At 38.6% G+C, this 25,665-nt stretch overlaps 1 protein-coding gene across 2 annotated transcripts in view; it reads right to left on the reverse strand.

Annotated features, from left to right (window-relative positions):
- Nucleotides 1–13,791: 13,791 nt before the first annotated feature.
- MCTP2 (multiple C2 and transmembrane domain containing 2) overlaps nt 13,792–25,665 on the reverse strand; it is a 137,858-nt gene continuing 125,984 nt past the window's right edge. For both annotated transcript variants that reach the window (XM_063448865.1, XM_063448864.1), the window contains 4 exons: nt 23,888–23,997; nt 18,767–18,876; nt 17,475–17,572; nt 13,792–15,230 (listed from right to left, as the gene is read on the reverse strand). In XM_063448865.1, the coding sequence (XP_063304935.1) occupies nt 15,162–15,230; nt 17,475–17,572; nt 18,767–18,876; nt 23,888–23,997 (387 nt within the window). In that variant the 3' untranslated portion in view covers nt 13,792–15,161. The remainder of the gene's footprint in view (nt 15,231–17,474; nt 17,573–18,766; nt 18,877–23,887; nt 23,998–25,665) is intronic.

Raw genomic sequence — 25,665 nt, forward strand, 5'->3', positions numbered from 1 at the left:
ATATATATATATATATATATATATATATTTGGACGTATTGTATGTGTGAAGGGCGCAGTGTGTTGGGTGTGCTGTGTGTGTGTGTGTGAGGATCGTAGTGTGTGTGTAAGAGGGGTGCTGTGTGTGTGTGAGGGTGTTCTTATCTACTGTCACATTCTATGTTTCTATTTTTTTTGTCTGTTAACTTACTGAGTGTTATTTTATATATTATACATACGTGTGTGTGTTGTATATGTGTGAGAGTGTGCTGTGTGTGAGTGTGTTGTGTGACTGAAGGCGATGTGTGTGTCTGAGGGTGCTGTGTGAGTGAAGGTGCTGTGTGTGTCTGATGGTGCTGTGTGTGTCTGAGGGTGCTGTGTGTGTGTGTCTGAGGGTGCTGTGTGTGTATGTGTGTGTGTCTGAGGGTGCTGTGTGTGTCTGAGGGTGCTGTGTGTGTGTGTGTCTGAGGGTGCTGTGTGTGTGTCTGAGGGTGCTGTGTGTGTGTGTGTGCTGTGTGTGTGTGTGTGTCTGAGGGTGCTGTGTGTGTGTGTCTGAGGGTGCTGTGTGTGTGTGTGTGTCTGAGGGTGCTGTGTGTGTGTGTGTGTGTGTGTGTGTGTCTGAGGGTGCTGTGTGTGTGTCTGAGGGTGCTGTGTGTGTGTGTGTGTCTGAGGGTGCTGTGTGTGCTGTCTGTGTCTGATGGTGATGTTAGTATGAGTGTGCTGTGTGTGAGTGCTCTTAGTGTGTGTGTATATAGCACAATTATTGAATAAATATGTTTTTTTTTTATTATTATTTATAAAAACTAAAATGATGTATCCCACCCTCTCCCTTCTTACCTTTAGCCTGGGAGGGGGTGGGAAGCCGGGTTTCCATAGGGGGGTGCCTGGTGTCATGGAGGGTGCCGTTCTGCCTGATCCCTGGTGGTCCAGTGGTGATCTCGCGAGATCTAAGCGTTGCCGCGCTTACCGCGGCAACGCTCAGACCTCGCGAGAGGACCCGGCGGAGCTGCTGGCTAGAGCTCCGCCGGTGTTCTCTCCTCCTGCCTGCCTGCCTCACTCCCCAGCACCGGCCGCCTGTAACAGTGCCTGTGGGCCGGTGAGGGAGATCTTTGATCTCCCCACCGGCCCAAGGAGGCACACAGCGGGGCCGGCGCTCGGATAGCACTGGCCCTGCACGGGGCGGCAGGGGAGATCCTGTGATCTCCCCTGCCGGCCTCGGCCCCACGACCATCGCGGCCCACCGGGCATTTGCCCGGTATGCCCGATGGCCAGTCCGGGCCTGGTTTCAACCAAACAGGTCTTTATCAAGATGGCAATACAGTGCATATAATGAGTTTATATACATTCTATAAATGAATAATAAGTGACTTACCAAGTGCAGGTGATGGGAGTGAATGGACGGAGATCGAAACCCGAAACCCGGAAGTGAAGCGTGTGTGATGGCGTGATGACGCAATGACGTGTCATTGTATGTAGTCATAGAAACTGTGAATTGTTGATGGAAGTGTGAGTGTGATACCGTGACCGAAAGTGCCGAATATGATAAAAGTAAAGTAATAACTTCCTAAGTAGGAAACGAGCATGGAGGAGAGTAAGAGGGTGTCTGGAAACTGTAGAGTGGAAGAGTGATGAGTGTGAAAGAGAGAGGTAGATTAAAGAACAATAAACAAAGAAAGTGAGTTAAGTGAAGCATATGAAGGATAGATACGCTGATGAAAATGGGAGAGAAGTGATGTGAGCAAAATATAACTATAGTGTAGAAAATGAAACAATAAAAACTAGTGAAACATGGTGAAACTAAGAAAAGGGTGAAGGGGAAGGGTCAGGGAAAAAAAGAAGAAATATGGAAAGAATTAAGAATAAGGAGAAACAAGAGAGAAGTAAGCTACAGAACAGAAAGTAAGAATGTAAATGTGGTGCAAATAAATGTGAAGAGCATAGATCAAGCATGTCAAACTCGTGGCCCGCCTTTGCCCCGAGTACATGGCAAACGTTCCAAGCAGAGTAGGCACCTGCTTTCCCCACATTGCAGGTGCCTACTCTGCTGAAGCTTATGCGGCCAGGGAGGGAGCTCAGTGTACCTGCTCCTCACTGCTCCCTCGCGCGTGCCGTCTGAAGTGAAGCCGGGCGCCGGAATATGACATCATATTCCGGCACCTGGCATCACTAACCCGCGCGAGTGAGCAGTGAGGAGCAGGAAGGACCCCAGGGAGATGCCCCACATCGGCTCCAAAAGTTAAGGAGCAATAAAGAAAATAATGTGTGTGCAAGAATGTGTAAGCGTGTGTCTGTTGGTGAGTATGTGTGTGTGTGTGTGTGTCAGTATGTATGTATCTGTATGTATGTGTCTGTCAGTGAGTATGTGTGTGTGTCTATCAGTGTGTCTGTATGTATGTGTCTATATGTATGTCTGTCAGTGAGTAAGTGAGTGTGTCTATCTGTCAGTATGTGTGTGTCTGTGTGTGTGTCTCTGTCAGTGAGTGTGTGTCTGTCAGTGAGTATGTGTATGTCAGCAAGTATGTGTGTGTCTGTCAGTGTGTGTGTGTGTCTGTATGTGTGTGTCTCTGTCTGTGAGTATGTGTGTGTATGTGTCTCTGTCTGTGAGTTTGTGTGTCTGTCTGTCAGTGAGTATGTGTGTGCCAGTGTGTCTGTATGTGTGTGTCTGTCAGTGAATATGTGTATGTGTCAGCGGGACGATCAGATTTGTCACCGGGTGGTAGAGAAGGGGGCTGGGATTTAGTAGAGGGGGATGCTTGGGGGGGGGGGGGGGGGGGGGGGGGGGGGGGGGGGGGTTATACTGTACTTTTTTATAATAAACCTATGTGTTTATGAAAATTTAAGGTATATTTATAATTTTTTTTGCGGCCCACATAAACTTAAACCTTGTTTATATGGCCTGATCCAGACTTTGAGTTTGACATGCTTGGCATAGATAGAAGATCAGTGCTGAGACCCCTGATAGAGAATAAAATATAGGAGCTTAGATGTCATGCACTTCAAATGCCTGATAAACATATGTGCAAAAACAATATGACCAAACATATTGAGAAATATACATGAAAAATGAAAAATACATAATGACTAATGATACATGGACTGGCCAAAATTATGCTTACTCTAACTATCCTATGTAGGTAGTATGGTACAATTATAGAGAGTGTTAACTGTTTGGTTAAATACTACATAATTTGTAGTGGACTATGGCTACTAAAAGGACTACACTAACAAAGCAAAATGAGCTAAGGAGAAAGTTATCGTTCTATGTTTAGAAACATAGGAGGGGTAAACTTCCTAATCTTAAGAAACAGACTATGAGGACCTAACATAATAAAAAAGGGAATTTAGAAAATACTAATAAAAATGAAAATAACTATAAAAAATGAAAAAGTGAAAAATAAAATAAAATAATGAATAATAAAAAATAAAAATATATAAAAGAATAATAACAAATATAAAATATAAAAAATGAATAAAAAATAAAAAATGACAAAAACATTACAAAATGAATAAATGAAAAAATACAATAATATGTACAGTGGAACAAAACTGTGCAAAAAATGGGAAGAATGAGAACAAATTAAAAATAAAGATGTTTAGCGTGTGTCCAGAAAAGAGTTGAATAAAATGTATTCATTAAGTCTCTTGGGGTGGAAAGTGTCCAGGGTTTTGATCCAAAAGGTTTCTTTTTGTAGTAGAAGTCTTGATCTATCGCCTCCTTTGGATAACGGTGGAATGTGGTCTATGGCTGTAAACCTCAAAGTAGTTAATGGATGGTGTGCCTCCAAATAGTGCTTGGCAACTGGTTTCTCTGTTTTCCCGTCTCTGTAAGCTGTCATAATGCCAGATCTGTGGCCACGATTTCTGTCTCTCAAGGTAAGATCGGTTTTGTCCACGTAGTATAGGCCGAAAAGTGTGGCAGCCAGCAAGGGAGCCTGAAGAAAGTGTATGTGTATTTATTGTATATATATATATATAGATATATATATATAGATATCCACCCTCACTCCCTGCCCAAATGCAACAAGAGAGTTAACATATTTTAAATAAAATGTAAAAAGTTAATCTATGACAAGCCATGTATTAAACACATCTAACACCCATCTCATCTTCTCCCACCCACACACACACTCCATTATACATAAATTCCATTCCCTAAACACAAAGCACATCCCCCCAATACTATACATCCACACAGGTGCCGCACTGATTGCAGCTCTAAGTGCTTACAAGATGGTGGTTGGATGGGCACTGTGGGCAGAATCAGAGACAGCTCTGTGAGTAGGCCACGTGGCTCGATTCAGAAGTGGGCCCTGGGGTCCAGGTTTTGAGCTGTGTAAGTAGCTCCAGAATTTCTGATAACATCACATTACCTTGAGGGGTCTATTTTGGGTTACTCTTGAGTGCTCTGTGTATATTGTTTTCTCATATGGATATCTCTGCTGCCATATGCCTCTTCCCTGATTGGTCCAGGGATATTCTTAACACCACAGGGCCCAATAGTCCAAATGCACCAATAATACTTTCCAATTACGCAGCAGTTATATTTCAGGTGGGAAAGATTTAATGACGTTGCTAACCTTTTTTTCCTCTGGTTCTCATAGAGTTAAAATTCTCACCTTTCAATGTTCAGGTACAAGAAGGTAATATTACAATATAAAAGGAATGTTTAGGGTCTGTAAACATACGATATTGGCATTTAGGAAAACCAAAAGTGTTTTGACAGTCAGAAAATAACGTTCCAGAGAAACGGGTAAAGTCCAGGTTCTGACAGGTTTTAAAATGCTCTACTACTTGAATGATATGAAAGGTTGTTCAGTGACAGGCACATTAAAACACCATTAAACTGCTGAAAGAACACAGTGTGGATATAGATTTAACCTTCACACAGAATCCATCTACCCCTCTTTCTTTGCTTACGTTTTTGGACAACTGTTTTATAATGACTTTTACAGATTTCCTTGTTGCCACTCCAGCGTCCTCATGCAAACGTTATTCCTTGATACTTCTGACAGCTGGGGGATTAAGACGTTTCTTTGAATTTGCAGACTGAATGTAATGGCCCATGATTGCACATGTAGTTATTTTTTACCCATTTCGCAACCACTACTGTAACTTTTATATGATATGTTGGTATGATAATATTTTAAGAGTATGAATTAATTTTTTATTGAAAATTTGCAGTTTTGGGTAAACGTACTGAATATTTGGCTCAGTTTAAGTTAGTTGATTTGTTTTGTTTTGTTTTATACATTGATTAAAGTACAAGGTATATTTTTGCTCAAATAATCAGATTCTTCAGTATTAGATTTGGAACCTTATTTTTTGTAAAGCAATACTGATCCCACAATTTTTAAGTCAATAGTGATTTTAAGAGAGTATTTATATAAATAAATTTTAAAAAAAACAGTGGCACTTGTAAAGTCACCAGAATATGAGGTCCATAAACATTTGATCAAATATCCATAAAGTATCCATTCACAAAGTCATGGAAAAATTGACTTAATCCTATCTCTTGTATGACAGCTATGATGGAGGAATAGACAATAGGGATTCTCATAATGAAATAAAGTGATTATTACAAAAAAAGCTGCTTGAATAACATATGTTTAAGGCTGCCTGGGGGCATAACAGATATACCAGTAATAATAATTATTACTTATAAAGCACACACGTAATAGCAAAAATTACTAAGAAGCAATACTATTAAGCAGCACTGTTCAATAGGTTAACAAAAACATACCAGCGACTGATAACAAATGTCACATACAGTAACAAAAGGACATTCAAGCCTTGCACAAACAACTAGTATTCAGAAAACGTGATTACTAGGTTTAGCGTGCAGGGTATATATAGGACAAGGTGAAATTGGGTTTGTGAAGAGTGGGAGCGACAAGGATGAGATACTTTAGGCAATTAAACCATAGGTATCTTATGCAGCAGGTCTGGCAGTGAAACGGTTAATGCGGGTTAGGGGCACGAAGCATTTTAGTTTTAAAATAGGCCAGCTATGAAAGTAATGTGTGGCATTTTATTATTTTTACACTTGTAGAGATCATGGACTTTTGGCTAGTTTGATTTGAAAAAGGCAGCCAGGCTATTTTGGCCAACTGGCATCTAGACGTTTAATGTTTCACCATTTATTTATGGTGTAAGTGTGACGGTATTTATGGGTAACCCTTTGATAAACATGTCCTTTTGGCAGAAAACCAAGTCATCTCAATATTGTACCGAGATTAAAGCACTAACTTTAATTCCAGCCCCTACATGAGAATCATGTACTATAGACCATACATAAACTGTGAAACTTATATAGGGATATATACACTGCTTCGGTGATGCTCTGTGGCATTATTTCCCAGTAATACTCAATTTATTATGTATCCTTTATGTACATATTACTCTGCCCACTATTTCAACACGCTGATCACGGTTTAAAATGTTGGGTAACATTTTCATTTTGGCATTATAGTTATTTATGGAACACCAGCAACGCTAACAACTTGTGAGATTATCGTTAACGTTTCTCTTGAACAGTATTCACCAAAACCCCAACCTTACCAATATTAACTCAAACCTTTATACCTTCTTGAATTTGGCTTCCTAAACCAAACTCTAGGATACATAAATGGTACCAAATATGGAGGTATAACTAGCCCAGAACAGCTCTGAGAGAGAACAAGTGTACAAAAGTGTCTTATTCCCATTCAAAAATCAGTGATCACTGTTCTAGAATACTTCTGGGAAAAAAATAGCAAAATTACATATTTCTTGAATTTACTTTTAAAAGCCTCTCTCAGGATTCATTCTAAAACATAGGGCTGGTATTTCCATTTGACGCAAATCTCTCTGTGCTCACGGACAATCAAACAGATTGCATATATTCATACATATGCATTTTAGGATTGTTTTTGGATCTACTTAAACTCTTTTTGCGCATTAGATTTATTTTGGAGTGACTCATTTTACATGACCTACAGGATGCGCAATTTTGTTTCATTTCTTTTACTTTATTTGAAGTTTCTTCCACATGAAAATAATGAAAGGAATTCTCCAAGCATCATAACCACCTATGTGTGCTAAAGTGGATCTGGTGCCAGAAGTACCCTCTTGCCCTCCCACAGTAAATAGTCAAACCATTTGAGAATGGTTTTCCAACTTCTATGCCAGAGAAGTCTGTCAAACTCCAGGTAAGTTGTCAAACAGTCCTTAAAGTGGTTGACTAATTAATGGGGGAATGTGCCAGGACACTACTGGCACTATAATCATTACAGTGAGCTAGAATAGCTTTGCATGTTCCTTTAAAATGCTCACTTACGGATAAGGTTTGTGTTTTCTCGAAATTTTCAGTAATATTTGCTTAAAGCGACACTATAGTCACCAGAACAACTACAGTTTATTAAGTGTTCTTGCATAGCAAGACCACTTAATGTTATCTCACATATATATTATTCTTATTCTTATTATAGCCAAATTTACCACCCTAACTCCTCCCACAGTTTTTACACTACATAGACAGAAATATACCGAAACGTGCGGATTGTTCCCGATTGGATTGCTATTACTTTGTGGAACGTTTTTCCAAATGGTTCACGGAATATCGTCGTTCTTGTGGCGAAATTGGTCCCATAGGAATGAATGGCAAAATGTTCAAAACTAGAGTGGGAGCTGGCAAAAGCTGAAAAATCAGGACATGATTTCTAAACTGCCACCACTCCCTTATTTCAAGCCCACCTACACAAATCGTATATCAAAACGTTCAGCTGTCCCTGCTGCCACTAGAAATGTCCACGGCTAAGCCATAGTCCTGATAGTTTTCACAATATGACCATTTGTTTGCAACTCACGCCGTCCATAGACATTCATTGAAACTTCATTTTAGCCAGCTCAAACTGGAAGGGCAATTTCTAAACTGCGACTGTGCCTTCATTTTTAATACTTCAGAGACATACTATACATCAAAATGTAGGTCTGGGTCTTGTAACTCTCACAATATAAAGCTCTTCGCTGTAGTATGTATAGTTTTTAAAATACGACCGTTTGAAGATGGCAACCGCCAAAATACTCTGACCTGTGCCAGGCTGGAGCAGCAAGTGATGTCATAGACAGGGCCTTTTGTACACATGCTAATGTTTTTATAAATGTATGTTTTAATGTAACTGTGAAGCACTTTGGGCAACAACGTTGCAATTAACCCCTTAAGGTCTGAGCCAAATGTGCACGTTGTGAACAGAACAAAACGTAAACAAAACCTGGCATTTGTGCTATAAGTCTGTCCAACCGTAATTCACCTTTTTCATATTAAATGCACCCCCCCTTATTATATATCATTTTATTCAGGGGAAACAGGGCTTTCATTTAATATCAAATATTTAGCTATGAAACATAATTTAATATGAAAAAAATGGGAGAAAATAAGAATTTTTTTTTTGTTCTACGTGACATTTTACCTATCAATGTCATAATACTGCTTGCTTTTACTGCAATAAAATACACATATTTGTATTCAGCAAAGTCTCACATGTAAAACAGTACCCCCTATGTGCAAGTTTTACGGTGATTTGGGAAGTTACAGGGTCAAATATAGCGTGTTACATTTGAAAATGAAATTCGCCAGATTGGTTACGTTGCCTTTGAGACTGTATAGTAGCCCAGGAAATAAATTTACACCCATAATGACATACCATTTGCAATAGTAGACAACCCAAGGTATTGCAAATGGGGTATGTCCAGTCTTTTTTAGCAGCCATTTGATCACAAACACTGGCCAAAGTTAGCGTTAGTATTTGTTTGTGTGTGAAAAATGCAAAAAACGCCAATTTTGGCCAGTGTTTGTGACTAAGTGGCTACTAAAAAAGACTGGGCATACCCCATTTGCCTTGGGTTGTCTACTATTGAAAATGGTATGCTATCATAGGGGTAATTTTCATTCTTGGGCTACCATAGGGTCACAAAGGCAACGTAAGCAATCTGGCGAATTTGAATGTGAAAAAAATGAAACGCAAGCCTTATATTTGATGCTGTAACTTTTGAAAACAACATAAAACATGTACATGAGGGGTACTGTTGTACTCGGGAGGCTTCGCTGAACACAAATATTTGTGTTTCAAAACAGTAAAAAGTATCACAGCAATAATATCGTCTGTGTAAGTGCTGTTTGTGCGTGAAAAATGCAAAAAACGTCACTTTTACTGGCGATATCATCGTTGTAATATATTTTACTGTTTTGAAACACAAATATTTGTGTTCAGCGAAGTCTCCCGAGTAAAACAGTACCCCCCATGTACAGGTTTTATGGTGTCTTGGAAAGTTATAGGGTTAAATATAGTGCTAGCAAATTAAACTCCCTATACTTTCGGCATGGGTTGTCAGGCAGGTCCCGCTAACTGTAATTAATTAGGATGCCTAATTATGTAAAAATATCACGTAAATATATGTGTAGAATTAATATATGTATATACATGTGTATATATATAAAAAAAATTTTTAAATTATATATATATATATATATATATATATGTATATATGTATAGATATATATTATTTCGTTCTACATGTATTTTGATATCAATATATATATATATTAATATCACAATACAGTTAGAACGAAATAACACCTATATTTTTTTATTATTTTTTTTTTTACGTATTTAAATTTTTTTATATTATATATATAATTATATATATATATATATTTAATCAGTATCAGTCTACGTGTAATTTGATAATATATATATATATATATTAATAGTAAAATACACCTAGACAGTGTATGTGTGTGTATGTATATGTGTGTGTAATATATATATATATATATATATATATATATATGTGTGTGTGTGTATTTTTTTTTTTTTTTTTTTACACTTATTTCATTTAATTTTATTTTATTTCCAGCCAGCGGGGGGACTGTCATTACAGTTAGTCCCCCTGCTGGCAATGCCTGAGCCAGCTAACCCGGCCATGTGATTGTGAGGTCCTCGCAAGGACCTCACTCTCACATGGCCGGGGGGGCTTCAGGACGTCGGATGTGCCGCGGAGGGCTCCCTGGGAGTCCCCCCAAACGCGATCGCCGGCGACCGGGTAAGTAAGAAAAAAAAGGAGGGCGTACAATTACGCCCGGCGGCGTTTAGAGCCGCTTACAATAGGGCGTAATTGTACGCCCTCCGGTCCTAAAGGGTTAAATGTGCTATATAAATAAATAAAAGTTGAAATGCATTTCTCACTCTTTAAAGCTTGCCATGTGCACTTTTTAAATTTTGATCAATTGGTTAGTGTAATGTTTACTATCTTTACTCACTCCAAACACTCCACACAGTTACTCTGCCCACTCCATAAAGTTACTCTGCCCAGTCTAACCTTTCCACAGTTACTCAAGCCACTCCACCCAGTTACTCAGTCCACTCCAGTTGTAGACTACTGGTGGAGGCAAGAACACTTCACACAATTTCCCCAGAAATTGTAGCTTTTCTAATTGTATTTGTTCTTGTGACTATAATCATTCACTTCAGGCTTTTTGCAGTAAACCGTTTTTCCCCCCAGATAAAAGGCAGTGTTTACATTACAGCCTAGGGACATCTGCAGTGGCCACTCCTCATGTGGCTACTAGAGGTGCTTCCTGGGTCAGTGCTGCATGCCATTCATTGTCTTGACCTTCTGCATAGACACACTGAACTTTCCGCATAGAGCTGCATTAAGGTCACTGTATCGCTGAGATGATGCTGATTTGCCAGGGCTGTGTTTGTCATGGTGGCACAGCCAGCACAAGTCAGTTTCAGCCAATCCCATGGGAAAGCATTGTGACTGGCTGAGAGAATCCCTTCTGATGATGTTAGCCAAGCAGGCAGATCAGGGTCGGAGCCAGCAGCTGCAGACTTGAACAAAAGTACAATTTTACAATATTTGGGGGGCCGAATGGTGGTTTTAAAACTATAGGGTCAGGAATACAGGTTTGTATTCCTGACCGAATAGTGTTCCTTTAAATCTTTATCTTTTACATTGACTGTAATACACAAGTATTCAAAATTTTAAGACCTTTATTGCACACCTTTAGATGAAAAATAGGAGTGAGTTACGAGTGGATAACCATCTTGCAAAATGTATATCAAAATAGTATACCTGTATGCGAGGGAAATATTCTCAAATTTAATCAAAGATTTTTAGCAAGCTATTTGTGCATTGCAAACAACCAAAATATCCTGATTTACATGGGCTGTTTTTTGTATTTTTTTTTCTTACACAAAATAGAGTTGTTTTTTTTGTCCATGAGTTCAATCCAAGGCATAGACACTTGATATAAAGTCATTCTATGGAACACCAGCTAACATTGCTTGCATGGAATAGAACTTTATAGACCGTTCCTATAGATGATCTGGCACTGGAAACCATTGCAATCCTTTAGCATTTTCTTTTCAAAAGTAGAGAACATCAGTGATGAACAATTAAAATGTGTTGAAAGTTAAATAAATAAATACAATTTGCCAATTAATTCTTGTGCCCTGCTCAACTGTGGACTCTTCTGTAATCCTTGAGGGAACATCATTATTGATCAGGGGGAAAACAGTAGCAGGCTCTGGATGCTTATCACAGCATAAAACAAGGCACTTGTGATGAGCAGTGATCTAATTAGATGACAATCACTGTTAACGATGCATAGGGAATACCAAAAATATGCAGAACAAGACCGACAGTGATGCAAAAGACGAATGCTTACAAGGAATGATTTAAGAGCTGACCAGAGTTTGCATGCATCTTTGGTTTTTTTCCCCCTTTAATTTTTAGTGTTGCGTACACTGCATAGGTATTTTACTGGTATTTTAACTGACACCAACATTCAGGGCTGAGCAAATGTTTTCAATATACCCGTATTTATCGGCGTTTAACACGCACTTTTTTCCCCTGAAAATAGGGGAAAAATCGTGGGTGCGTGTTATACGCCGATATCCCATAATTACTTACCTGTCCTGAAGCGTGGGCCGGCTTCTCAGCGCGCACCGCAGTACAGGAACTTTAATTTCAGGTTCCGGTTTCCGGCGGGACTGAAAGGAAGTGTGCACAATAGTGTGCACACTTCCTTTCAGTCCCGCCGGAAACCGGAACCTTAAATTAAAGTTCCTGTACCGCGGTGCGCGCTGAGAAGCCGGCCCACGCTTCAGGACAGGTAAGTAATTATGGGAGGGGAGGGGGAGGAAAGTACACTATGGGAGGGGAGGGGGAGGAAAGTACACTATGGGAGGGGAGGGGGAGGAAAGTACACTATGGGAGGGGAGGGAGGAAAGTACACTATGGGAGGGGAGGGGGGGGGGGGAAGTACACTATGGGAGGGGAGGGGGGGAATACTATGGGAGGGGAGGGGGGGGAGAATACTATGGGAGGGGAGGGGGGGGAGAATACTATGGGAGGGGAGGGGGGGGAGAATACTATGGGAGGGGAGGGGGGGGAGAATACTATGGGAGGGGAGGGGGGGGAGAATACTATGGGAGGGGAGGGGGGATATTACTATGGGAGGGGAAGGGGAAGAATACTATGGGAGGGGAGGGGGAAGAATACTATGGGAGGGGAGGGGGGGAATACTATAGGAGGGAAGGGGGGAGAATACTATAGGAGGGGAGGGGGAGAATACTATAGGAGGGGAGGGGGAGAATACTATGGGAGGGGGGAGAATACTATGGGAGGGGGGAATACTATGGGAGGGGGGAGAATACTATGGGAGGGGGGAGAATACTATGGGAGGGGGGAGAATACTATGGGAGGGGGGAGAATACTATGGGAGGGGGGAGAATACTATGGGAGGGGGGAGAATACTATGGGAGGGGGGAGAATACTATGGGATGAGGGGGGAATACTATGGGATGAGGGGGGGTGGAATACTATGGGAGGGGGGGAAATTTCCTGGAATTTCTTTCTAAAAATGAGGTGCGTGTTATACGCCGGCGCGTGTTATACGCCGATAAATACGGTAAGTCTATATTTCCCTGCAAAGAAATGCCATTTAAATTGTATGTACTTTTGCTCCCCAGTTGGCTGTGGATATTACAAATACACTTTTTTTTTTTAAAGATTTGACCTTTTGTTCTTGGAAGACTCTTCCCTTCTTCAAATCATCAATACATGCAGGATCGAATAGTTTATTTTTGATCAATGAAAAAGGTCATTAGGCTAAAAAGTTTTTTTCATTTGCATATTTTCCACACATGAAGAGAATTCACAAAAATAAAGTCAGACAGATTTTAGGAGTCTTTGTAGATATTTAATGGAAAGGGCTTATTTCACATCTGCCCATCACTACATAAACATACTTGCAGGCATTGACAGGTGAGTGACAAAGTTGACCTGCTTTCCCTTACTAGGGCAAAAAGAGTACAGAGATACGGATGCCCAGCTTCTCTTTTCAATCAAGTTTGTGGTGCATGGGTAACAATAAATAAATAAACACAGACAACGACTCAGTGTTTGATTATAATACAATTTTACTGAGCCACTCTTGGCTTTATACAAATGGTTCATTTACAACAAAAATATGTTTATTTAGTACAAAAATACATCTAGACTAAAGACAAACTATACATTTAAAATTAACAATTTTTTTTTACAGTTATTAACAAACTACCACCTTGCTTTGCAATATCAACACAACATATGATTGACACAGATAGTTTAGTCTCCCTGGATCTGAAAAAGAGAAAGAAGCATCTTGCTAAAGGCTTTAAAAAAAAAAAAAAAAAAAAAAAGGAAAAAAATATATATTTTGGTACAATATTACATACATACAGTGTTTTAATGTATATAAAAGCAATCAAGTGAAAATTGATTTGGTCTAAAAGTTAAAAAACTACTATACATGTATTTAGCCCTCTGGGAGAGGTCAGCAACGTGTTGCTCTGCAACGCAGTGTTGACCTTCAATGTACCTGGATTCATCTCTAACGTTTAATATCTAAGCAAAACTTTAACAATGAATAAATCCATTCAAGCAAAATACATTCCTGGATCACATGTGTATGTTAATAATGTTGCTTCTCTGTTGGTTCAGGTGGTAAACAACTCCAAAAAAAACATATATTAGCCTCTTTTTAATGTATAAAAAATAAACTATTCTTTGGCACATTTATTAAACATTCCCTGCCAGATATATATATATATTTTGTATAGTCAAATTGAGCAGCAGGCAAAGGGAGAAAATGCTCTTATATACATTACTGTGTGCATGATGCCATCGTGACTAAATGGGCTAGCAAGACGCATGTTTTTCCTTTGTGCTCCATCCTCTACGTACTTTAACAAACACCTATATAATGAAAGGGTTTCCGACCCTCATAATGCATTTGTGCTTGAAATACTTTACAGATTATGTAGTGTCTTTGTGCAGAAAGTGCAAGGTAAACAAATAGTAATGTACACTATTTATGCAGCTCGGCTGTGATTAAGGTGCAAATGCAAAGTTCTCCTTCCTTAAATAAAAATAGAAACAAAAAAATTGTCACTTGGGGTAAGATTTTTAGGGTAAGATTTACCTATACATCCCTTAATCCTTAGAACCCATATTGTTTGAAGTCCCCAAGCTACGGAATAAACAGGATTAGAAAACATACAAAATTAATGTGTAAACATTGGCATTGTAAGAGTGTACTGCACTCCAGTATAACAGAAGTTGTTTGTATGCATTCATGGTAAGCAAAGGGAGATTTTCTCACCCCTTTAGATTATATGTTACACAATAATAAACATGCAAAGCACATAAAAGTTCAAAGATGATCATGATTTCTGGAGAACATTTTGAAGAGCATAATCTTGGTGCCATTAAGTGAATGTATTAAGGCATTGTTATCTTAATAAATACAATTAAAGGAAATGTAAAATATATTGATAAAATAGGTTTTACGGCCTTTAAAATATTTTCAGCTCTGTAGTCATTTTGGACACAACCGACAAATTCTCTCTCAGTGGTTCATATGTATTATTGGGTACTGCAAAATGGAAAGACAAACCAAACCTGGAGTGGTCTACCTACAAAATTGGCAGGCTTTGTAAGGACTGGGAAAATCATTCAAAAAGTTCAGATTTTTTCTTTCCCCCCCCCCCCCTCGGTAAGATTTTTTTTTTAGTTACTCTACTATTTGTCCATTGGAGTCCAGAAAATTTTATTGATTTAGTGTTAAAATCTTGCACAGTAAATAAGAAGTCTTCTTTACAGCCCACTCCGCTTCTTCCTTAGAACACCTTGGTTGCTATATTGTTTCAGTTCAACGTACTGCACCTGTATAAATGAACAGACATACCATTTACTATTAAGTGACTAGATTTCTTCGGATTGAGTTAATGGTTCCCTAAGGACAAGCCCACGAAAACCAAAGAAGTTTCAGGGCAATGAATCATTTTCTAAACACAAGAACATAAGGAATTAATTGCAAGTCAGATTTCAGAAGACTTGCATTATTTTGCGGTGTACAAATATTAAACGCATATCTCTTTTAATGAGTCGTAAGGGTTCCTAGTTGATTTTAGCAGTGTCATGTAGGTGTCTTTAAACGGACTTAAGGCTATTACCACGTTCTGAACAAGTGAATTAAAAACACCCCAGAGAATATAATTATCCCCCCTTAACAATTTAAGTAAATCACTATAAATAGCAATTTCCCAATAGGCGGATATAAAGCTAAATGGTGGTAGTATTATTTCATTAACTTATTCATTGCTGGAAGACAGTTCAATGTATATTTTTAATAAACATAAATATAATATATTTAGATCCTTCGGATATCAGAGTTTTTTTTCTATTTAAAGAAGTAGCAACATTTTCTTAACATATGCCATTTAAAATGGAAGCTGGAATTTTATTGTGAACAGCATAAAACTTGTTGAAATAACATGCCTTGTGATGATAAATTATCAGGATTTAATGCAACGTGCAAGCTTGTCTAAAATGCATTCAGCATTTGACATGTTACAGAATGTCTTGTTCAGCCTTGGCTAGTGCAGATATCCCATAATAACAGATCACAAGGCTATATAAACAGTGCTTTCCAATGCTCTCTTTACAAACAGATTCCCAGCAAAGTTCCAGTCCATACATAAGAAATGGTTTCAGATTTGGATCGTTTGCAAATTTAATAAAAAAAATATCAAAACTAAAAAATATGCGGTACACAATATGAATTCCTAATGTCTTAATTCTAAGGGCTTTCTCAGACTTGACAATTGTGACAAACTGTCATATTCCATTCAGGGTCAAGGTCCAGTCCTATCATGTTCCAAGAACCCATTGAGGACAAATTCTTACTTGAAACAGAATAAAGTTTAACATCTGAGGAGAAATTTCAATATTAGATTTTACATTGCGATCATAAAACCACATAAGATCATAAAACTCCCCTACTGCCATCCACATCATGAGCCAACTCTAAATGCTTTCTGGGTTCCACTGCTGTAACATTTGTAACTATTCACTGTGCAGAATATGCATGAGAGGACATGAGGTTCCTTAAAGTCTTTCAGACATCAGGTATGAGCAGTGGTGTATTTAGGATTTGTGCTGCCCTAGGCAGGACGGTGCTCGGGCACACCCCCCCCCTCACCCCAATTAAAATTTTCCCCACCCGTTCCTGTTAAGGCTGCACTTTGACAGACAGAGACACACACACACACACACATTTCTCCCAACACTCACAAATTATTTTTAAAATATTTTAAATCCACCCAGCCTCCCTGGGAGAGCTGGAGTGGATTGCTTACCTGCGGTCCAGTGGGGCAGGCAAGGGGCATACAGGCTGTGTAGGCGGCGAGGGAGCTCTAATTTTCTTGCTCAGCTCCCTTGCATGCCGCTTAGTGATGCTGGGAGCCGGTCTGACGTCATATTCCGGCTCCAGGCTTTATAAAGCGGCGCGTGAAGGAGCCGAGCAGGAAGAGCTCAGGTGCGTATGCTCCCTGGCTGCCCGCCGCCCACCTTGTGGGGGCTCAAATGTGGCCAACCGGCCAGCTCTTGAGCTCCCCAGGACACGAGGCAAACAAGGGATCTGCCTGGGCGTTTGGGGTGGCTTTTTTTTTCCAGATGCCTTGTTTCCCTCGCGGAAGACACGTCCCTGGGTATGAGAAGAGATTACACTAAAAATATTTTCTGGGGGGTATAATGGATATAAAATTGGGTCTGTGTGGATAATGTGAGCAACTATAAGCAATAACCACAACTATTGAAACAGTATATTTTCGTTGATGATCTTTGGCAGTTTTGGGCAAGATCTGTAACAGGATACACTCATATACCATCATATAAAAAATAGTTCAATAGTCAACGCCTCAGCTGTGGTATTGAAATAAACACGGTTATTGGAATTTACCCAGCTTTGGCAATACACATGGTTTGCTCTGAGTTTCCAATACTCTGAGGGAGTGTTTTCCTTTAAGTCTCAAGAAGAAATTCTTTGCTTAGAGGGTAGCACTGTGAGCAGTAGTAGATCTGAGAAGGCTAAACTTAATACAGAATAGTGCCAAGTTTAATACTTGCCTTCTGAACATCAGATGGTACCCTGGAAAGAAAATCCATTAATTCATTGTTATCAATGGAGTACGGATTCCGAAGCTTTTTTGTGAATTTATTGATACCTGCAGAAAAAAAAAAAAAATAATTAAATATATTGTTCGAGAGTCTATTCACTAAATGGTCTATTCAACCAATTCTTCTGCATTTGGTCGATAAATATTTCTCTGTGCTTCACATTATTTACTCAACTAATCTAACTGAAGTGAGCTGAACAGATCCCTGTTAATTTCAAATCTCACAGCTGCAGCCATATTACAGGCGAATTGGACCTCTTTCTATGCTACAAAAATAAAGAGAACATTTTAAAAATGCGGTTTGCAAGTTGGCAGTTTGTAAGATTTGGTGGATTTCAACAGGTGACAGAGTTGTAACAGAACGGAATAAATTTGCACACCAATTTCACATGAGAGGAGGAAAAAAAAAAAAAAGAATCTCCCTCCCAAATAACAAAAAACATAGCTTTATACAGACTGCTTCAGTGAAACACTCCCAGCAATGAACTTTGAATGGACATTCCAGACTCTTTCAGCTTGCGGAAGTGCTTTGTGTGAAGAGTTTTTTTTTTTTTTTTTTTTTAACCCATTTTACAAAAATGTACAGATTTCAGTAGAAATTAACATTGTTCTACCTCCCTGGCTGTCAATTGGTTCTGTTACTTCCTAATTGATTGGCTCAAGCTTTGCAAAGACTTTTCATTGAGCTGCATTGGAAAGTAGTCTGTGATTGGACAGCCACAGAAAGTCTGGGCGGGGTTAGAAGAGGAGGGCTTGCAAAGGATTCAGACAAAAGATCAGCAGGTTTTGCAAGTGGTTTTTAGATATACCCACAATGAAGAAGGGGAAAAAAAAAGTGGAGTATTCCTTTAAGTTAGAAACGGATTAGATATACCAGTAAAACCACCCATATTACTCTGCATACATATCCACCTTTTGTAATGGTTCATTCCAGCCTTGTTACAATGTAATGCCACCATATGTATTAATACATTTTCTATTACAGTGGGACTTATTTGAGAGGCAGTCTTAAGAAAAAAAAACATTATAAACTATGCCTTCTAGATTTGGAGTACAGATTTTAGAGCATCCAGTCTCCCGTATTGTGTATCTGAAATATTTCCAGAAAGTTTAGGGCATTGGGACTAGCTCTCCTGTGAAAGAATGAAACATTACACGTCATACTGGGTGTATTTGGGGGAACATGCATATTTTCTTTTTGGTTTTACATAAAAACAATAAGCATTATAAAGGCCAACTTACCCCATAATAGGATGATATACCTGATGGGTATAATATACAAAACAATGGTTGCGACCAGGAGTACAGAGCACGCAAGAAATGATAAGAAAGGGACACTCCAGTTAAAAGTGCTGTGGAAAAATATATATATATTTATATAGATTTAAACAGATTAAATAAATAAAAAATAAATCTTTTATTTAAGCAGCTCCATTAGGGACAATAACCACAACACACAAAGCACCATCATTTTATTGGACATAGCCTTGGTCTTGCATCTTAAATGTACATTATCTTTGCCCTGAATTTTTTACTCTTTACAAGAGAAATCACATATGGTGGAATTAGGAGGGGATGGCTAAATGAAAAAAATAAAAATACACATACATATATAATTTTAGTTTAATTTCATTTAGCCGTATATGAAATTCACCCCCCTATAACACACACCTTGCTTAATACTCCTGTGCTTTATACTATTTGAATTCAACTCCAATCTTTCCTTGCACTCCCTACACTTAATTCCAATCCAGCAATTTATTCAACAAGTATATTCTCCATTGCTTTCCCCGCATACTCATCCAAAACATCTTATCTAGAATATTACCCATTCTATAACATTTCACCAGCTCCCACTTCTAGCTTATTCTGACCCATTACATCAAAATTCCCTCTTCAAGCGCTCTCTTAATACATTCCTCCTCATTTATCAGTCTGGTTAAACACCTTTACCAGTACTGCGTTTTTTTTTTCACCCCAAGGTATACATCTTGTCATGTAGTTTATATTTATATTGTTACAATATTATTAAGCCCCCAAATTATTGTTCTATACAATTCTTTCTTGAAGGCTACTAGTGTACTTAAGACCACATTCTGACAAAATAGTTTCAGTAACTAACCCCAGTCCCTGAGGAGACCACGTGAGTGGTAGAGTGTTCTAGACTAGGAAGTCCCGTATTATACATCTATCACAGCTGGGTTCTGTATTGACCTCAAATGATACACTGTGGATGGCAACAGCATGAAAGTTTGTCAGAAAAGATAGCTTCAGTATTTTTTTTCGCTCTTAAAATAAGGAGCTATAGTATTGCTATTGGAATTGCCACCCTAGAAATAATGTCAATGAGTCAAAAATAAACAGTTCACTATTGCCTTAACCCCTTAAGGACTGGACTGTTTTTGCGATGTTGTACATTTGTGACCAGGCCTCTTTTTACACCTTTTGTGGTGTTTGTGTTTAGCTGTAATTTTCCGCTCTCTCATTTACTGTTCCCATACAAATTATATATTGTTTTTTTCAGGACAAAAGGGGCTTTCTTTACATACCATTATTTCTAAAATCTCATGTAATTTAATTTAAAATAAAATAAAAAAATATGAAAAAAATACATGTTTTTTTACTTTTACTTGAAAAATATTTTACTTATCTACAAAGCGAATGAAAAAAACTGCTAAATTGATTCAAAATTTTGTCCTGAGTTTTAAAATACCCACTGTTTACATGCTTTTGGCTATAGGTACAAGTAGGATATTGCGGTTTCAAAACATACATTTTAAAAATGTATCAATAGTGACATATTAACACTATTATCTGTCGGAAAAAAAAATATGTACATGTGGGGTGTTATTCAGAGATTTATAAGTAGACAACCCTGGGTATTCAATATGGGGTATGTCCAGTCTTTTTTAGTAGCCACTTAGTCAAAAACACTGGCCAAAGTTAGCATTCATATTTGTTTGTGTGTGAAAAAAGTAAAAAACTAAATTGAACGCTAATTTTGGCCAGTGTTTGTGACTAAGTGGCTACTAAAAAAGACTGGACATACCCCATTTGCAATACCTTGGGTTGTCTTCTCTTGCAAATGGTATGCCATCATGGGGGTAATTCTCATTCCTGGGCTACCATACGCTCTCAAAGGCAACGTAACCAACCTGGCCTTTCCAATGTAAAATATTTGACCCATATATCTGACCCTGTAACTTTCAGAACCGCTATAAAACCTGTACATTGGGGGTACTGTTATACTCGGGAGACTTTTCTGAACACAAATATTAGTGTTTCAAAACAGGAAAACGTATCACAACAAGTATATCATCAGTAAAAGTGCTGTTTGTGTGTGAAAAATGCAAAAAAAAGTCACTTTCACTGACAATATCATCGCTGTGATTTGTTTTACTGTTTTGAATCACTAATATTTATGTTCAGCGAAGTCTCTTGAGTAAAACAGTACCCCCCATGTACAGGTTTTAGGGTGTTATAGAAAGTTACAGGGTAAAATATAGTGCTAGCAAATTCAATTCTCTGGACTTTCTGCCTGGGTTGGCAGGCAGGTCCCTCAAAGGTCCCTCAAAATCAATAAAATTACTTAATTATGTAAAAATATTACATAAATATGCACGTAGAATTTAAATATATATGCATATTTATATATTTGAAGTCTACGTGTATATTTATATAATTTTGTATATGGACATATGTATATTCCGTATTTGTATTTATTCATATATACACACACACACACAATTTCCTTCTATGTTATTTTGCTATACATATCTATATATTACTATCAAAATACAGTTAGAATCAAATTTCATATAGATATATTTTTTTAAATTTTTATTATTTTTACATGTTTTTATTTAATTTAAATTACTTATTTGTATTTTATAATAATATTTATATACAATATATATATATATATATAGTTATATATATATATATATATATATAAATATATATATATGTAATTTAATTATAAGTGTATTTTTATATTAATATATGTACATATTAATATAAAAAATACACTTTGTAGGACATATATATGATAGACATAATTTTTAAATACACATATATACATTTTTTTATTAACTTAAACTTTTTTTTTTTTAATGATTTTACACTAGCAGGGAGAATGCCTGTAAGCACAGACAGTCCCCCTGCAAGCAGACACTTGTTGTGACCATGTGATGGCTCTGTTAAGCGATCAAATGGCCCCAGGGGTCCTAATCCACCGCGGGGAGACTGTCTGGGCTGCAGGCAGTCTCCCCACAATGGGACCAACGGCGAGCGGGTAAGTACATTGGACAGTTAGGACGGTTCTGAAGGGGTTAAAGGACCACTATAGGCACCCAGATCACTTCAGCTTAATGAAGTGGTCTGGATGCCAGGTCCCTCTAGGGTTAACCCTGCCTGCTGTAAGCATAGCAGTTTTAAAGAAACTGCTATGTTTACAAATGGGTTAATCAAGCCAACAAGTTTGTTGTCCTGGCACTATAGTGGTCCTTTAATAAATACTGTGATATAAGGGAGAAAACAAAAACCCTCTGACATGATACAATATGTTGCCAACGTGTAATGAGCTGAAAAAGCAGGATATTACAAGCTTGTCAATGAACCCCTGAATGCGCCAGAGCTAGACAGTACAAATGTCTGGACAGTGCAAACATCTCTGGGACGAGTTTTATTTACTGCTCTGGTTAATAAAAACAATGTGTCTACTTGAAGATAAAAATATTCTTTCAAAATTTTATGGAAAGGTTTAAATCAGAGTGACAAAAAAGCATTTCTCTTACAGAGCCCATTTTTCCTCCCAGAAATCAATAGATTTACTAGATGTCTTCATAACACTTCCATCGCCCAGTGCTCTTACATGAATGCACACATCCATATATAAACAATACTGTATGTGCCTTGACAGCAGGTGCTCGGGAGCTCCTGTGGCTGCTAGTTGCTGGTCCACCTCCCATAACCATTTAAGTGTTCTGTACTGTACGCGATGCCACACAGTGGAATTCTAATTTGAAGCCCTATGGTACAACGCTTTACTCAAAATAACTGCTTGCCCAAGTTTCATGCTGCACAGGAGAAGCAGTGGAGTGTAATCAGGAGAGAGTTTAGTTAGGCTCCTGGGGAGCTTAAAAAGGTTGGATAGTTGTTCTTTCCTTGAATGACTTTAAAACCTTTTGCAGAAAAAGGCACTGATAATTAAAATGCATACGTTCAAGGCTACAGCAAAAAAAGGAATACAAGTGATGCACACAACCTCTGAACAGATATCTGAAAACCTTTCACAATATTTAACCCAAAGCAATTTTTGTGTCCAGTAGATCAATAAATAATTAAAACATATAAATAATATTTTGATTGAGGATTTCCATTATTTCCAAGATAATATGCAGAGTCTGAGTGGAATACCATTTCATTCTTAGCTGTGTCCATTATGCTGATGTCAGCATCAGGGTCTGTCTGAAAGGCATACCTGTAATCCAGGTGGACAGAATGACACTAGGAATTATCAGACACCACCTGTTTGCACACACATAGTCCGTCGGGACAGATTGTGAAGATGCTGATGTGTGGCAAAGTGACTCCAATGTCCCCAGAGTTGAAGAATATGGATAACAGTGTATATGCCAGTCTTTTTTTCTGCCCACTTAAAATGTATATGCGCCATCATTAAATGGTGATCTCTCATTCTATGGGGAGATTTAAATGTAAACTTTAAATATATAGATGAGACAGGTACTCATGCTTGGCTCTGTATTTGAACTGTCAAGCAGGAGGAAGACAAAATGGCATATGTTAAAGTATAGTCTTATTGACTTTGTGTATATTTTTTGGTAAGTGGAGAGAGAAGTAATCTGTATACCCCAAATAAAATTTCTCATGTGGGTTTTAGCCACAGTTTATGGTTTTACTTGTTATTTGTGGTTTGAGCAAATATTATTGAGTTTTCTAACAAATGGACTAATAATACGATTGGCAATGCAAACCCCTGCACCTCGGCCCAGAGCTTTACTGAGGCCAAATGGTCGAGTCCGAGGGAACTGGATGTTCTCTTACCATACTGAACATGTGGACGTCATGTCAGATTTAACTCGGTCACTATGTCAATGCAAGGGACAGAGGAGTGAGATCCCTTACCATGCAACATGAGAACACCAAGGACTGGCATAAAACATAATATTTATACAGTCCTGGGATTATTGAAAGATTTGTAAATAGCACAAGTGAACTAAAACTCAGTGATGGACACTCCACAGAACTTATTCTGCTCCTTGTAGCTCATGAAAAAAAAATTGATTTTATTTTGTTCTCCTTAGCTACCTATAGAACTGGATAAATAGAATGCAAACTTACTTTTTAATCCTTTCACCAAAACATGCAATTTCTTCCAAAACATTCTGAACCGTTATAACAATGTCTTGCACCATCTGAATTCGGTCTCGGATGCTCTTTTTCTCAGATTCCTAAAACAAAACAAATGTTAACTCAAATTAAATTTGCTTTAGAAGCTCTGTGTTCCTACTCAATGTTCAGTACAAAGATGGCCTTACGGAAATGTTGGCTTGCTTCAATCTGTAGATATCAGAGAGCTACACTTCCCCGCCATTAGGTTAGTAGAGCAGCACGTAATATATTGTTCTGCTGTCTGTAGTTGCCAAGGTTAGCCAACATTGCACTATACATTAACCAGATGTTACAGAATAAAAGTTGCTGTAAGTAGGAACCTGAAGGTATACTTGTCTAACTTTTTCAATGTTTAAAGGGACTCTCCAGGCAGAGTAGTTTACTCACCTGGTTCCAGCGCCGGGAGCCTCGTGAAGCCGCGCCCCCTATTTCGTCAAAATGACGAAGTAGGCGGGTGCGAGCAGGGAGCAATCAGACGCTTCCATTTGGAAGTGTCATTGCTCCCTTGTGCGCATGCGCGGCTTCGCCACACATGCGCACATACTTCAGAGGGCAGCATTTATGACTGACAGCTCAGCTCGCGGTCTTTGCCCGCCCCCTCTCCTCTGACAGGCTGGAGAGAGAAGGCGTGCACACAGTGCCTTCTCTCTCCTGCACACGTCAGACGTATTTTAATACGTCTGACGTGTACGGGGCCTTTTTAGGGCCCTACATGATAGGAAGTCCCTCTGGTGGCTGTCTGAGTGACGGCCACTGGAGGTATTCCTATCAATGTAAACACTGTATTTTCTCTGAAAATACAGTGTTTACATTAGATTACCTGCAGGGAGCTATAGATCTCACCTGAACAAATACATTAAGCTGTAGTTCAGGTGACTATAGTGTCCCTTTAAAGGGACACTATAGTCACAAGAACAACTACACCTTATTGAATTTGTTTCTGCGGAGTAGAATCATTCCCTTCAGGCTTTTTGTTGTAAACACTGTCTTTTCAGAGAAAATGCAGTGTTTACATTACAGCCTAGTGATAACTTCACTGGCCACTCCTCAGATAGCTGTTAGAGATCCTTCCTGGGTCATGGCTACCTAAAATGCATCCAAACATTCAGTATCTCCTCCCTCTGCATGCAGACACTGAACTTTCCTCAGAGATTCATTGATTCAATTCATCTCTATGAGGAGATGCTGATTGGCCAGGGCTGCCCCTGATCTGCCTCTTTGTCAGTCTCAGCCAATCCTATGGGGGAAGCACTGCGATTGGATCAGGCTTCCACTTCTGATGATGTCAGCACACTGTTTTTTTTTTTTTTTTGAGGCAAACCGCATGCAGAGTTACAGCTTCTGGCTTGAACACAGTAAGAGTTTGCTATATTTATGGAGGCATGAGGGGCCCAGGGGGGCTAGATGGTGGTGTTAGCACTATAGGGTCAGGAATACATGCTTGTGTTCCTGACCCTATAGTGATCCTTTAACATTATGATTCTGAGGCAGACTATTCATAAGAAAACCACAAAAAAGGGGTATTAAAAACAAATTAAAAACAAATTCTGGGTAGGTCAGAATACACATGCCATACATGTACAATTCACTATAACTTAAATGTATTTCTTTCTAGATACATCTAGTTTCTATAATCTATTTGCATTACTTTGGCTGATCTTCTCCATACATATATGCATGATTGGCATTGTGAATAGGAATGCATAATCCCCTTTGTTTGGTGCAAG

This window comes from Pelobates fuscus, chromosome 3, assembly GCF_036172605.1.
Source record: "Pelobates fuscus isolate aPelFus1 chromosome 3, aPelFus1.pri, whole genome shotgun sequence".
NCBI lineage: Eukaryota > Metazoa > Chordata > Amphibia > Anura > Pelobatidae > Pelobates > Pelobates fuscus.